Raw genomic sequence first — 15830 nt, 5'->3', positions numbered from 1 at the left:
TAGAGGTCCATTCAACATGTTAGCTTGAAGAACCTTAGGTCTTTTTCCATCTTAGAGCTTCTAAGCATTCTCTTCTTAATCAATGGAGCAACACTGAAACTAGAATGGAAATGGAGGAGAGTTTTTCTGCTCAGGACCCAGAGTTCCCTTCATCAGCTGGATCAGGGGTAGACCTGCAGCCTGACACAGAGCAGGTAGAGACAATCTCTGAAGACTCAGCGCAGCTCTCCATAGAGGCTGTGAGCGTCTCCTCCGAGCCCAACCAGGTCTCTGCTGATCTGGGTAGGGTGTACTCTCAGCTGGCCTTCATCACCTTCCGGAGGCAGCTGCTCCACAACCGGCGGATCATGCTGCTGAAGATGCAGCAGTTCAGAAATAAGAGAAAAGATAGGGAAGGTGAGTGGTCTGGTCAAGACAATCATACGAGTGGGGCTATGGGGGAATCAAACAGACAGATAGCACACACGTGTGCATACACAAACATAATAGCCATACCAGGAAACCAGGGTTGGTTGTCAGACTTTTTACTCATATGTATTTCTCAGGACCAGTATATTTTACACAAGACCATTTTCAATATTAGGAAAAAGATCAAGGTCTTGGGTTGAAATGCATAGTCACTTTAATATCTCTACCTACATGTACATACTACCTCAAATAATCAGTGCCCCTGCACATTTACTCTGTATCAGTAATAATAATAATATAATAATAATAATAATAATAATAATAATATAATAATATATGCCATTTAGCAGACGCTTTTATCCAAAGCGACTTACAGTCATGTGTGCATACATTCTACGTATGGGTGGTCCCGGGGATCGAACCCACTACCCTGGCGTTACAAGCGCCATGCTCTACCAACTGAGCTACACAAAGTCTCGCTATTGTTATTTCCCTGCTGCTCTTTAATTACTTGTTACTTTAATCTCTTATTCTTATCTGTATTGTTTTGAAACTGCATTGTTGGTTAGGGGCTCGTAAATAAGCATTTCACTGTAAGGTATTGGTTGTATTCGGTGAATGTGACTAATAAAATTGGATTGGATATTGATTTGAGGGGACCTGTTTTATCCTCCCATCTTAATCCAACATAGACTGAGCTCAACTGTCCTTCTACTCAGTTGTGCACTCCTCTTTCTATTCTGGTTGGAGCCCGTTTGCGCTGTTCTGTGAAGGGAGTAGTACACAGCGTTGTACGAGATCTTCAGTTTCTTGATTAGCCTTCATTTCTCAGAACAGGAATAGACTGACACATTTCAGAAGAAAGTTATTTGTTTCTGGACATTTTGAGCCTGTAATTGAACCCACAAATGCTGATGCTCCAGATACTCAACCAGTCTAAAAGAAGGCCAGTTTTATTGCTTCTTTAATCAGAACAGTTTCCAGCTGTGCTAACATAATTGCAAAAGGGTTTTCTAATGATCAATTAGCCCTTTAAAATAATAAACTTAGATTAACTAACACAACGTGCCTTCTTATCGGCAGACTCAGTAGCCTCGGTTTTTCGGATGACTGCCTTGCCTGGTTCACCAATTACTTTGCAGACAGAGTTCAGTGTGTCAAATCGGAGGGCATGCTGTCCGGTACTCTGGCAGTCTCTATGGGGGTGCCATAGGGTTCAATCCTCGGGCCGACTCTTTTCTCTGTATATATCAATGATGTTGCTCTTGCTGCGGGCGATTCCCTGATCCACCTCTACGCAGACGACACCATTCTATATACTTCCGGCCCGTCCTTGGACACTGTGCTATCTAACCTCCAAACGAGCTTCAATGCCATACAACACTCCTTCCGTGGCCTCCAACTGCTCTTAAACGCAAGTAAAACCAAATGCATGCTTTTCAACCGTTCGCTGCCTGCACCCGCACGCCTGACCAGCATCACCACCCTGGATGGTTCCGACCTTGAATATGTGGACATCTATAAGTACCTAGGTCTCTGGCTAGACTGTAAACTCTACTTCCAGACTCATATCAAACATCTCCAATCGAAAATCAAAATAAGGGGCGGCTTTCTATTCCGCAACAAAGCCTCCTTCACTCACGCCGCCAAACTTACCCTAGTAAAACTGACTATCCTACCGATCCTCGACTTCGGCGATGTCATCTACAAAATTGCTTCCAACACTCTTCTCAGCAAACTGGATGCAGTTTATCACAGTGCCATCCGTTTTGTCACTAAAGCACCTTATACCACCCACCACGCGAACTTGTATGCTCTAGTCGGCTGGCCCTCGCTACATATTCGTCGCCAGACCCACTGGCTCCAGGTCATCTATAAGTCCATGCTAGGTAAAGCTCCGCATTATCTCAGTTCACTGGTCACGATGGCAACACCCATCCGTAGCACGCGCTCCAGCAGGTGTATCTCACTGATCATCCCTAAAGCCAACACCTCATTTGGCCGCCTTTCGTTCCAGTCACAGGCAGCAGAGAACGAAAGGCGATTGCAAAAAATCACTGAAGTTGGAGACTTTTATCTCCCTCACCAACTTCAAACATCTGCTATCTGAGCAGCTAACTGATCGCTGCAGCTGTACATAGTCCATCGGTAAATAGCCCTCCCAATTTACCTACCTCATCCCCATACTGTTTTTATTTATTTACTTTTCTGCTCTTTTACACACCAATATCTCTACCTGTACATGACCATCTGATCATTTATCACTCCAGTGTTAATCTGCAAAATTGTAATTATTCGCCTACCTCCTCATGCCTTTTGCACACAATGTATATAGACTCCCCTTTTTTCCTACTGTGTTATTGACTTGTTAACTGTTTACTCCATGTGTAACTCTGTGTTGTCTGTTCATACTGCTATGCTTTATCTTGGCCAGGTCGCAGTTGTAAATGAGAACTTGTTCTCAACGAGCCTACCTGGTTAAATAAAGGTGGGAAATAATAGGAACACAGGAGTGATGCTTGTTGATGGGCCTCTGTATGCCTATGTAGATATTCCATTTTTAAACTTTATTTTATTTTAAAATCAGCCATTTCCAGCTACAACAGTAATGTACAACATTAACAATGTCTACAGTGTATTTCTGATCAATTTGATGTTATTTTAAAATGGACAAAGTGTGCTTTTCTTTAAAAAACAAGGACGTTTCTAAGTGACCCCAAACTTTGGAACAGTTGTGTGTGTGTGTGTGTATATATATATACACAGTGCCTTGCGAAAGTATTCGGCCCCCTTGAACTTTGCGTCCTTTTGCCACATTTCAGGCTTCAAACATAGAGATATAAAACTGTATTTTTTTGTGAAGAATCAACAACAAGTGGGACACAATCATGAAGTGGAACGACATTTATTGGATATTTCAAACTTTAACAAATCAAAAACAAAAAAATTGGGCGTGCAAAAATTATTCAGCCCCCTTAAGTTAATAACTTTGTAGCGCCACCTTTTGCTGCGATTACAGCTGTAAGTCGCTTGGGGTATGTCTCTATCAGTTTTGCACATCGAGAGACTGAAATTTTTTCCCATTCCTCCTTACAAAACAGCTCGAGCTCAGTGAGGTTGGATGGAGAGCATTTGTGAACAGCAGTTTTCAGTTCTTTCCACAGATTCTCGATTGGATTCAGGTCTGGACTTTGACTTGGCCATTCTAACACCTGGATATGTTTATTTTTCAACCATTCAATTGTAGATTTTGCTTTATGTTTTGGATCATTGTCTTGTTGGAAGACAAATCTCCATCCCAGTCTCAGGTCTTTTGCAGACTCCATCAGGTTCTCTTCCAGAATGGTCCTGTATTTGGCTCCATCCATCTTCCCATCAATTTGAACCATCTTCCCTGTCCCTGCTGAAGAAAAGCAGGCCCAAACCATGATGCTGCCACCACCATGTTTGACAGTGGGGATGTTAAAGGCCAGATTTGTGCAATATACGACTGATTGTTGTCCTATGGACAGAGTCTCCCACCTCAGCTGTAGATCTCTGCAGTTCATCCAGAGTGATCATGGGCCTCTTGGCTGCATCTCTGATCAGTCTTCTCCTTGTATGAGCTGAAAGTTTAGAGGGACGGCCAGGTCTTGGTAGATTTGCAGTGGTCTGATACTCCTTCCATTTCAATATTATCGCTTGCACAGTGCTCCTTGGAATGTTTAAAGCTTGGGAAATATTTTGTATCCAAATCCGGCTTTAAACTTCTTCACAACAGTATCTCGGACCTGCCTGGTGTGTGCCTTGTTCTTCATGATGCTCTCTGCGCTTTTAACGGACCTCTGAGACTATCACAGTGCAGGTGCATTTATACGGAGACTTGATTACACACAGTTGGATTGTATTTATCATCATTAGTCATTTAGGTCAACATTGGATCATTCAGAGATCCTCACTGAACTTCTGGAGAGAGTTTGCTGCACTGAAAGTAAAGGGGCTGAATAATTTTGCACGCCCAATTTTTCAGTTTTTGATTTGTTAAAAAAGTTTGAAATATCCAATAAATGTCGTTCCACTTCATGATTGTGTCCCACTTGTTGTTGATTCTTCACAAAAAAATACAGTTTTATATCTTTATGTTTGAAGCCTGAAATGTGGCAAAAGGTCGCAATGTTCAAGGGGGCCAAATACTTTCGCAAGGCACTGTATACACACACACACACACACACACACACACACACACGAAGTGTACATACATTTAGGTTATAGTCATTGAAACTCGTTTTTCAACCACTCCACAAATTTCTTGTTAATAACACTAAGTTGACTGTGCTTTTATATAGCTTAAATTCCAGAAAATGATGTCATGACTTTAGAAGCTTCTGATAGCAAAGCTTCTGGGGTGCTTTGCTGCAAGAGGGACTGGTGCACTTCATAACAGATGGCACCATCAGGAGGAAGGAAAATGACGTGGCTATATTGAAGCAGCATCTTAAGACATCAGCCAGGAAGTTAAAGCTTAGTCACAAATGGATCTTCCAAATAGACAATGACCCCACGCATACTTCCAAAGTTGTAGCAAAATGGCTTAAGGACAACAAAGTCAAGCTATTGGAGTGGCCATCACAAAGCCAAGCCCCAAACCTATTGTGGGAAGCTTGTGGAAGGCTAACCGAAACATTTGACCCAAGTTAAACAATTTAATTGAGTGTATGTAAACTTCTGACCCACTGAGAATGTAATGAAAGAAATAAAAGCTGAAATAAATCACTTATTATTCTGACATTTCACATTCTTAAAATAAAGTGCTGAGCATAACTGACCTAAGACAGGGAATTTTTACTAGGATTACATGTCAGGAATTGTGAAAAACTGAGTTTAAATGCATTTGGCTAAGGTGTATGTAAACTTCTGACTTCAACTGTATATCACACACATCTATATCACAGAGACACACTATATGTGTGATATATATTACATATACACTGCTCAAAAAAATAAAGGTAACACGAAAATAACATCCTAGATCTGAATGAATGAAATATTCTTATTAAATAATTTTCTTCTTTACATAGTTGAATGTGCTGACAACAAAATCACCCAAAAATTAATCAATGGAAATCAAATTTATCAACCCATGGAGGTCTGGATTTGGAGTCACACACAATTAAAGTGGAAAACCACACTACAGGCTGATCCAACTTTGATGTAATGTCCTTAAAACAAGTCAAAATGAGGCTCAGTCGTGTGGGCATGCTCCTGGGCATGGGCATGCTCCTGGTGAGGTGGCGGATGGTCTCCTGAGGGATCTCCTCCAAGACCTGGACTAAAGCATCCTCCAACTCCTGGACAGTCTGTGGAGCGAGACATGATGTCCCAGATGTGCTCAATTGGATTCAGGTCTGGGGAACGGGCGGGCCAGTCCATAGCATCAATGACTTCCTCTTGCAGGAACTGCTGACACACTCCAGCCACATGAGGTCTAGCATTGTCTTGCATTATGAGGAATCCAGGGCCAACCACACCAGCATATGGTCTCACAAGGGGTCTGAGGATCTCATCTCAGAACCTAATGGCAGTCAGGCTACCTCTGGCGAGCACATGGAGGGCTGTGCTGCCCCCCAAAGAAATGCCACCCCACACCATGACTGACCCACCGCCAAACCGGTCATGCTGGAGGATGTTGCATACAGCAGAACGTTCTCCACGGCGTCTCCAGACTGTCACGTCTGTCACATGTGCTCAGTGTGAACCTGCTTTCATCTGTGAAGAGCACAGGGCGCCAGTGGCGAATTTGCCAATCTTGGTGTTCTCTGGCAAATGCCAAACGTCCTGCACGGTGTTGGGCTGTAAGCACAACCCCCACCTGTGGACGCCGGGCCCTCATACCACCCTCATGGAGTCTGTTTCTGACCATTTGAACAGACACATGCACATTTGTGGCCTGCTGGAGGTCATTTTGCGGGCAGTGCTCCTCCTTGCACAAAGGCGGAGGTAGCGATCCTGCTGCTGGGTTGTTGCCCTCCTACGGCCTCCTCCACGTCTCCTGATATACTGGCCTGTCTCCTAGTACCGCCTCCCTGCTCTGGACACTATGCTGACAGACCCAGCAAACCTTCTTGCCACATCTCGCATTGATGTGCCATCCTGGATGAGCTGCACTACCTGAGCCACTTGTGTGGGTTGTAGACTCGGTCTCATGCTACCACTAGAGTGAAAGCACCGCCAGCATTCAAAAGTGACCAAAACAGTGTTCCAATTCATCCGAAAGGTGTTCGATGGGGCTGAGAATAGGGCTCTGTGCAGGCTAGTCAAGTTCTTCCACACCGATCTCGACAAACCATTTCTGTATGGACCTCGCTTTGTGCACAGGGGCATTGTAATGCTGAAACAGGAAAGGGCTTTCCCCAAATTGTTGCCACAAAGTTGTAAGCACAGAATTGCATGTTGTAGCGTTAAGATTTCCCTTCACTGGAACTAAGGAGCCTAGACCAAACCATGAAAAACCGCCCCAGACCATTATTCCTCCTCCACCAAACTTTACAGTTGGCACTATGCATTGGGGCAGGTAGCGTTCTCTGCTATCCGCCAAACACAGATTCATTTGTCAGATGGAGAAGCGTGATTCGTCACCCCAGAGAATGTATTTCCACTGCTCCAGAGTCCAATGGCAGCGAGCTATACACCTCTCCAGCTGACGCTTGGCATTGCGCATGGTGATCTTACCTTTGTGTGCGGCTGCTTGGCCAAGGAAACCCATTTCATGAAGCTCCCAATGGGAGTTCCCAACAGTTCTTGCACCGATACTGCTTCCAGGGGCAGTTTCGAACTCGGTAGTGATTGTTGCATCCGAGGCCAGGAGATTGCTATGCGCTAAGAGCTTCATCACACAGCGGTCCCGTTCTGTGAGCTTGTGTGGCCTACCACTTCGCGGCTGAGCCGTTGCTGCTCCTAGACGTTTCCATGTTTTCACAACAACAGCACGTACAGTTGACAGAGGCAGCTCTAGCAGGACAGAAATTTGATGAACTGACTTGGAAAGGTGTCATCCTATGATGGCGCCACATTGAAAGTCACTGAGCTCTTCAGTAAGACCATTATACTGCCAATGTTTGTCTCGGGAGATTGCATGGCTGTGTGCTCGATTTTCTATGCCTGTCAGCAACGGGTGTGGCATATCCACTCATTTGAAGGGGTGTACACATACTTTGTATATATAGTGTACGGTGTGTAGGTGGCACACACGCACACATTACTTTAACCTATGAGAAACACATACATTCTCCTCACTTCATACTGACATGAATTGACCGAGTGGATTAGTTCTTTCAAAGAAATTCACATATTAAATTTCAAAATAGCAGGCCTGGTCTCAGACTAGACGTAACATAGTAAACATCAATCCGGGGCAATCAAATTAGTATGATATGTTATATTTGGTTTGGTTACATAAGACACAAGGTAGTTTAGGCAAATATTAAAGTAGGGTTGTTGGTTGGAACGTCTAGCAACCCAAAGGTTGCGTGTTTGAATCTCATCACGGACAGCTTTAGCTAATTTGCAACTTTGCATATAAGCTAACCCTTCCCCTAACCTTAGCCACCTCGCTAAAATTAGCGACAACATATTAGAATTCATAACATAGGTTTAGCAAATGTGTAACATATTGTAGGCATTGCAATTCTTAAAATGTTGCACAAATTGTAATTCGTAACATATACAAAATGGATGGACATCAACGTAATTAATACGAAACATAAAACAGACTAATTGGAGTGTCCCAGACATGTACTATGTTGTGTACCCGAGTCCAGGTTGAAATATAAATTAGTGCCATTTAGATTGTGAGTAACTAGCACTGTGAACACCAACCCAGGGAGACAACCAACCCCGGTCTCCCCTACTTATTGAGGAACTGAACTGAATGTTGGTTTCTTGTGTTCTGAAGCTATCCTAAAGCTTTTCAACCACATCTTCCTCTGTCTCCCTCCGTCGCCCAGCTCTGTCCCCTACAGTCTCTTTCCCAGAGGAGTCCGAGCCTACAGAGCTGGAGGCCATAGAACATGAGCTACATGATCTGGTGGAAAGAGAACAGGAGCTACTACAGATACAGACAGACAACAACATTGGACCGGATCACAAACCATTGTCAGGTAGACACCTGCTCACTATACCAGTCCTGTACACAGCAAATACATTTTGAAACAAGCTGCCTTATCTTAGATATTTTAAGCTTGATTGTTTGCTTGAGCCTAAAGTGCAGCAGAGATCTTTGTCCTGTCTGTAAAAACTATTTATTTATGCTTTCTATTCATGTTTGAATAGATGTCAATAGGATGTTTCATAACTTTATTTCCTCATCACTGAGCACACTTTTTTGTTGTTGTAGACTATACAGAGGAACTCATTGCCCCCTATCAAGGAGTGTATGTCCTACCGAGTAACACACCAGAGAACATGAAACTATATACACAGACTACACCTCCTGCTGCGCCAGGTATGTGTGTGTGTGAGCATTGGTAGGATGAACAATTAGGTAGAGTAGATAGATGAGACAAGCTCTACAGTACTTGTAATTTCTCCATCTACAGTATGTCCAGGTGAGCATAGATGGCAACGACAATGCCGGTTTTCTCCTCTCCTCCAGAGGCCCCAGAGGACATAGTGGAGGTGGAGAAGCTCAATAGTGACCCAGCGATCGTCCAATGCCCTATCTGCGAGCAGGTCATCACCACGGAAACGTATCGCAAAATAGGAGGGGCAGCCTGGATGCTATGCCTTGTGTCCAGCATGTTAGGGTGAGTCCTGTCAGACAAGTTCTAGTATCAAACGTCACAGAGGAGTGATGATTTAGGAGCTGCTCCCCCCTGTTCATGTGGTCTTATTCATTGTTGTATAAAAAGCTAAACTGACCATAGGTCAGCACTCCTCTAAAACATCCAACCTTAGATCAAAGTCTAGGGGCAACTTTATCTTACAACCAGATAAGCAGAAACCAGATGTGCTCTTACTTTAGTCTGTCTTAATTAAGCAATAAGGCCTGGGGGGGGGTTGTGGTATATGGCCAATATACCAGGGCTAAGGGCTGTTCTTATGCACAAAGATGCAGAGTAAATGGATACAGCCCTTAGCCGTGGTATATTGCACCACCCCGAGATGCCTTATTGCTATTATAAACTGTTTACCAACATAATTAGAACAGTAAAAATGCATGTTTTGTCATACCCGTGGTATAAGGTCTGATATACCATGGCTTTCAGCCAAATCAGCATTCAGACCTCAAACCACCCAGTTCATAATACTGTATAAACCCCCTCTGCCAGGTGTGTGGCTGGGTGCTGTCTCATCCCCTTCTGCTTGGACAACCTAAAGGACGTCAGACATCGATGCCCTGAGTGTCACAGCAACATCTATACCGCAGAACGGATGTGAAGACAGAATGGTACTTCTACAGATACCATATCACTGCTACTGTTTATCTGGTGTTGGATGGAGAGGGACAGTGAATGGAGAGGTTGGATGGGCGTTAGGCCCTCTGAACTGTGGGACATTAGAAGGCGAGAGACTGGACAGCTCTAATGACACCTGGTGGCAGATGCTGTACAGTACTGTGTTATGATCACAGTTTGAGTGGATGGAGATTGACTTGTTGGGGTGATAGTTTCTTTCTTGAAAAAGTTGTGAGGATGATCCTAAAAAGCACTATGAATCTCGAGCAGTGTCCAGCTGTGACAGCATTTGGTTCTGTCAACGGTGCAGAATCCAACAGAACCTGAGAAGACTTTCTGACAAATTATGGACTGGAACAACACATACTGAAAGAATATAGCGTTCCTTGCTTCATTATCTGTAGAACATATGTTTGTATATTCTAAGAGAGAAAATGTTTCTACTCACCAGAGACCGTATGAGAACATGATCATTGAAGCCTAATCAACGCATTGGTCATGCAAATGTTAAAAGGGAAAGCAGGTGATGCATTGACAGTAAGCCATTTACCACACAACCACCTAGGATTTATGAAAATGAAGACAAACATTTACCAGCAAGCAACAATAGCCTGTATATTCTACTTCCCTCTTTCTTTACAGTGACAAAGGTCAACATAAGTGAATTAACCTGGCAAATGTTGTGAACTGTAATTTTCTATTTTCCTTTCAAGTGTTTTGTTTAATCTTGTGGAACTACAGAACATGAAATCTAATAATGCCTCAAAATGCTTATTACTTTTATATAGTACAATTATACAACGGAGTATGATGCTGTGTTTGTTTTTGACAGCTTAACATAATTTCAAAAGATATTCACAGTAGAACTTTACTTTAACAATAATCTCAGCAGCCCAGGACCAAACCTCACGTGAGCGCTGGCCTCCAGCCGCAGATGTTAGGAGAGACTTTCACAATGCACCACATTTTATTGACACAAAAGGCATTCAGTACATATATGTTTTCATATTATTTACAAAATAGATAATGGATGTGCTACACATGTATAAAAATATGCATGACAAGTGTGTACACAATGTGCAAAATGTATGTATGGTGTACAGATGACAGACTTGACAGTGCACGTGTGTGTGTGTGTGTGTGTGTGTGTGTGTGTGTGTGTGTGTGTGTGTGTGTGTGTGTGTGGTCTTAGTACACTGAACAAAAATATAAAACACAACATATAAAATGTTGGTCCCATGTTTCATGAGCTGAAATAAAATATCCCAGAAATGTTCCATACCCACAAAAAGCTTCCCTCTCTCAAATGTGTTAGTGAGCATTTCTCCTTTGCCAAAATAATCCAGCCACCTGACAGGTGTGGCATATCAAGAAGCTGATTAAACAGCATGATCATTACCAAGGTGCATCTTGAGCTGGGGACAATAAAAGTCCACTGAAATTTGCAGTCAAGTTGAGGGAGCGTGCAATTGGCATGCTGACTGCTGGAATGTCCACCAGGGTGGTTGTCAGAGAATGGAACGTTCATTTCTCTACCATAAGCAGCCTAAACGTCGTTTTAGAGAATTTGGCAACCAAGCCTCACAAGCACAGACCAGGTGTAACCACGCCAGCCCAGGACCTCCACATCCAGTTAGACCAGGTGTAACCACGCCAGCCCAGGACCTCCACATCCAGTTAGACCAGGTGTAACCACGCCAGCCCAGGACCTCCACATCCGGTTAGACCAGGTGTAACCACGCCAGCCCAGGACCCTCCACATCCGGTTAGACCAGGTGTAACCACGCCAGCCCAGGACCTCCACATCCGGCTTCTTCACCTGCGTAACCATCTGAGACCAGCCAACAGGACAGCTGAAGAAATTGCGGGTCTGAACAACCGAATAATTTCTGAACAAAAGGTCATAAATGGTCTCAGGAAAGCTCATCAGCATGCTCGTGGCCCTCAGAGTCTTGACCTGACTGCAGTTTGGGCGTCGCAAAAGACTGCAGTGGGCAAAGTCGCACCCTCGATTCCCACTGGTGCTAATCATGGTTGAATCACGGTTTCAACTGTACCGGGTAGATGGCCGATGTGTGGGTGAGAGGTTTTCCGTTGTCAACGTTGTGAACGGAGTGCCCCATGGTGGCGGTGGGTTATGGTATGGGCAGGCATAAGCTATGGACAACGAACACAATTGCATTTTATTGATGGCAATTTGAATGCACAGAGATCCTGCGGCTCATTGTCGTGCCATTCATCCGCCACCATCACCTCATGTTTCAGCATGAAAATACACAGCCCCTGTCAGAAAGATCTGTACACAATTTCTGGAAACTGGAAATGTCCCAGATTCTCCATAACCTGCATACTCAGACAGGTCACCCATTGAGCATTTTTGGGATGCTATGGATCGATGTGTATGACAGCATGTTCCAGTTCCCACCAATATCCAGAGGAGTGGGACAACATGCCACAATCAACAGCCTGATCAACTATGTGAAGGAGATGTGGCACACTGCCTGAGGCAAATGGTGGTCACACCAGATACTGACTGGTTTTCTGATCCACACCCCTACCTTTTTTTTAAGGTATCTGTGACCAACAGACACACATCTGTATTCCCAGTCATGTGAAATCCATAGAGTAGGGCCTAATGAATGTATTTCAATTAACTGATTTCCTTATATGAACTAAAATCTTTGAAAATGTTGCGTTTACACTTTTGTTCAGTGTAGTTACATTTCAGACAAAGAACCAGGGTTGAACGGGAGACAGTACCACACAGAAGACACAGAATTAGGTAAGGCCGAAATCAATCAATATCCGCTTGCAATGATCAACACGATGACATCTTGTTATGAGATAGCGACAACACAAATGAACCAGTGCTGTAAGTGTAAGGATATATAGCCTTATTGCTTCACTAACATCCTATTAACAGTAGTAGGTTTGACATGATTCAGAATCTAAATGTTTTAGAATCCAACTGTCATATTTTACAGCATACCCATGTATATAGATGCATTTGGCCATATATTTCTGGTATGGGTGGTAAAAAAACAATTTACAGTAATCTTCCTCTTGCATATATACAGAAAAAGCTATTGATTTTAGAACACAAAAATGTGATCAATACAATTTTAAAAAAGTGGCAACAATAGATTTTCACCAATGTTTAACTGCCTTATTAGGCAACAATTGAAAAACAAATAATTCCTTGATAGCCCTAAACCACAGTTACAAGCATCTGGTTCCTAATGGTAACAGACAGTGTGTACAGTATTTGGCATTATTACCTGCCTATATGTTATCCTTAGTGTTTGACTTGTTGGATAAGAATGATTGTTCAAACATCAAAATAAAGCCATGATATTCCAAAGTGCTATACAGTACAACCGTATTAGTTCTATACAATATTGTTCAGAATAATATTTGGATTGAGATGCTGAATACTACTAAAGTCGTTTGACATGATATGCCAGGTAGAACTACACAACGCAAATAAATAAAAAAGTATTATACGCATAAACACCATCATCAAATTCAGCCACAAAATGGTAGCTAATACCAGAAGCTTAATGTCATCCCTTTTAGTTTAACTCTGTTGGTCACACCACTGTGGGTGTTTACTGTGCGTTTTACCACATAACACAAACCAAACAGGACAGAGGGAACAGTCATACAAAGCTGTTCTGTGAGACAAACCTTTTTAAAACTCAGCCTATAAAAAGTTGTTCATTTGTCTTATGAACGTCCAACTTCATAAAAATAAAGACGACTCAAGTGAGTTGCAGCCAACTCCGTGACAGAGACAAATATAGCCCGATATCAGACATTGTTTAAAACGTTCAACAACACAGAGACACACAGAAAGGGCACACAGAGACACACAGAAAGGGCACACACAGACACACATGCAGACAGAGACATCATGCATCACTTCTCAGACAGAACCACAGACACACAGTGAGAGACTGAGACAAATGCCGAGAGAACCGAGACAAATGCAGAGATTTGACAGACAGATTTCAGGACAGACAGAGAAGATTACAGTAAAGCACCCCTTTCTGCCAGAGGTCATGCAGCCACATTAAAACAGGTCACAAACACTTGTAGCATACAAAACAACTGGCACTCAGACTATCATGCCAACTTCTTGTCACTCATTGTCATGTCAAACATGCTTGGCAATAAGCAATGGAGTTGGCAAGAGCACAAACAGCCTTGGGACCAGGCTAGCATACAGTAAGTATATACACATGAACCTCTATGTAGTGTACCTGTGTGATAGCATAATTGTTCCCTTGCCACTGATACGTCAGTTGTCTTTCAGAAGAGAAAGCTGCCAAAAATGTAGTCTCCACTTTCTTTCAGACGGATCAACTTGGAATCCTTGAATTGAAAGTACACAAAAGATACCCAAAACGTGGACCGACATTTCTTTCAATAAACGGTTCATTAAAATCTTTATCTGTGATTCAGATTTCCTTGTGTGAGGTGCAGGTGTAAGGCCCGCCTCCTTAGTGCATAGCTCAGAGTGGGAGGAGTCCACTCCTCCTCATCCAATAGGAGTGAGTCTTTGTTCTCAGTGTCAGTTGCTTAAATAGTCCAACTGACCAGAGTGTCTGTTTTGTTCAGGAAAAAACAGTCTCATCCAAAACAATATGTCGCAATACCAAATATAGGTATGTCGCAATACCAAATATAGGTATGTCGCAATACCAAATATAGGTATGTCGCAATACCAAATATAGGTATGTCGCAATACCAAATATAGGTATGTCGCAATACCAAATATAGGTATGTCGCAATACCAAATATAGGTATGTCGCAAAAAAAAAAGACCAGTGTAAAACAGCCTTGCACTCTTGTCAGTTTTACTTGGGTCAGTTATGCTGTTTGTCGTGGCTTGTGCACAGCAGATCTGTAATAAACAAACCACATTCTCAGACTGACTGTATGGCACAGCAGCATGCTTCCACAGAGCTGTAGATCCAGACCCTGTAGCATGACCAATGTGAAACGCATGCGAAGTTCACACATCCACGTGTGCACCGCAAGGAAAGCTGAACAGCGTAAGGCTGACTGCCAGGTGTCGTATAGTGAAAGCTTTGCCCAATTCAATAAAAACTCCAGCAGGGCTGAGGGAACAGCTAACATTTACAGGATATTTACACACCGTCCGCCTCCTTGTTCATTTGGATCTGGTCCCAGTACTCCTACTAAACATCCACTGCCCCGATCACCAGCTGGCTAATCTTATTAGATGGCAAAACATTTTATTTTCTATGTTTTAAATACACAAGGAGGACTAACCTCACTTACCAAGTCTGCATTTGTTACATTGAGTCCCTCTATCCCTACACCACTCCTCCTCTTCCTTCCTTCCTTCCTCACTCCATCCATCCCCTTCTCCCTCAGTCCCAGTGCAGCTGCAGGTCGTGTGTATCCAGGAAGTCTGAAGGAATCCCCAGGGGTGTGAGCCCCCCCGCGGGGTCGGACGGCATGGTTAGATCCAGCCACTCCATGTTGTCCAGGACTGTGTCGGACAAGCCCATGTTGAGGGAGGAAGGGGGAGACGTGGAGTCGCAGAAGGACAGCTCTGAGGTGTCCATTGGGGAGTAGGGTTGATCCAGGAGCTGGGACTGCAACTCCTCGATCAGACCCAGGGTGCGGGGATCCGTGGTTGGGGACAGGTTGTTCAGAGTCCCCTCCAGGAAGGCCTCCAGCTGGTTGTCGGAGGACAGGCTGGGGAGGGGCAGGGGGTTGAAGGGAGGGGTGGGAGGGGGAGCAACCTGGATCTGTGGAGGGGTTCTGAACAGGGCGGTGTTGACAGGGAGGGTAGTGATGTTGGCTGTGACAGGGACAGTCTTAGTGCTTAGAGAAGGCAGGTCCTGCTGGATGAATGGAGTGATCTCTGGAGGAGAAAAGAGACAGAAATAGGATAGCAAAGATTATTTACCTGTATTGTAACACAGGCTGAAGTCTAAAAAGAAACGCCAACCTTAT

At 43.6% G+C, this 15830-nt stretch overlaps 2 protein-coding genes across 6 annotated transcripts in view; one reads left to right on the top strand and one right to left on the bottom strand.

Moving 5' to 3' along the window:
- Positions 1–11018, top strand: LOC124040167. The gene is made up of 5 exons (XM_046357085.1): positions 1–396; positions 8391–8543; positions 8780–8887; positions 9038–9188; positions 9714–11018. Exons 1-5 carry the CDS (start codon positions 105–107, stop codon positions 9820–9822), a joined length of 813 nt encoding a protein of 270 aa, XP_046213041.1. The 5' UTR covers positions 1–104; the 3' UTR covers positions 9823–11018.
- A 1417-nt stretch (positions 11019–12435) lies between these two features.
- The window catches only part of mrtfba (myocardin related transcription factor Ba), a 37527-nt gene continuing 34132 nt past the window's right edge, over positions 12436–15830 (bottom strand). For all 5 annotated transcript variants that reach the window (XM_046357079.1, XM_046357083.1, XM_046357084.1 and 2 more), the window contains one exon: positions 12436–15738. In XM_046357079.1, the coding sequence (XP_046213035.1) occupies positions 15239–15738 (500 nt within the window). In that variant the 3' untranslated portion in view covers positions 12436–15238. The remainder of the gene's footprint in view (positions 15739–15830) is intronic.

Source organism: Oncorhynchus gorbuscha, linkage group LG07 (assembly GCF_021184085.1).
Source record: "Oncorhynchus gorbuscha isolate QuinsamMale2020 ecotype Even-year linkage group LG07, OgorEven_v1.0, whole genome shotgun sequence".
Taxonomy (NCBI): Eukaryota; Metazoa; Chordata; class Actinopteri; order Salmoniformes; family Salmonidae; genus Oncorhynchus; species Oncorhynchus gorbuscha.
The sequence above is the reverse complement of the archived record's forward strand: the minus strand, read 5'-3'. Positions and strand labels throughout refer to the sequence as shown.

Excerpts from the sequence above, each read along its gene's own strand:
- LOC124040167 (XM_046357085.1), top strand. The coding sequence starts at position 105 with ATGGAAATGGAGGAGAGTTTTTCTGCTCAGGACCCAGAGTTCCCTTCA. Across the intron at positions 8,544-8,779 it reads GGATCACAAACCATTGTCAG|ACTATACAGAGGAACTCATT; the intron begins GTAGACACCTGC and ends TTGTTGTTGTAG. Across the intron at positions 8,888-9,037 it reads TACACCTCCTGCTGCGCCAG|AGGCCCCAGAGGACATAGTG; the intron begins GTATGTGTGTGT and ends CCTCTCCTCCAG.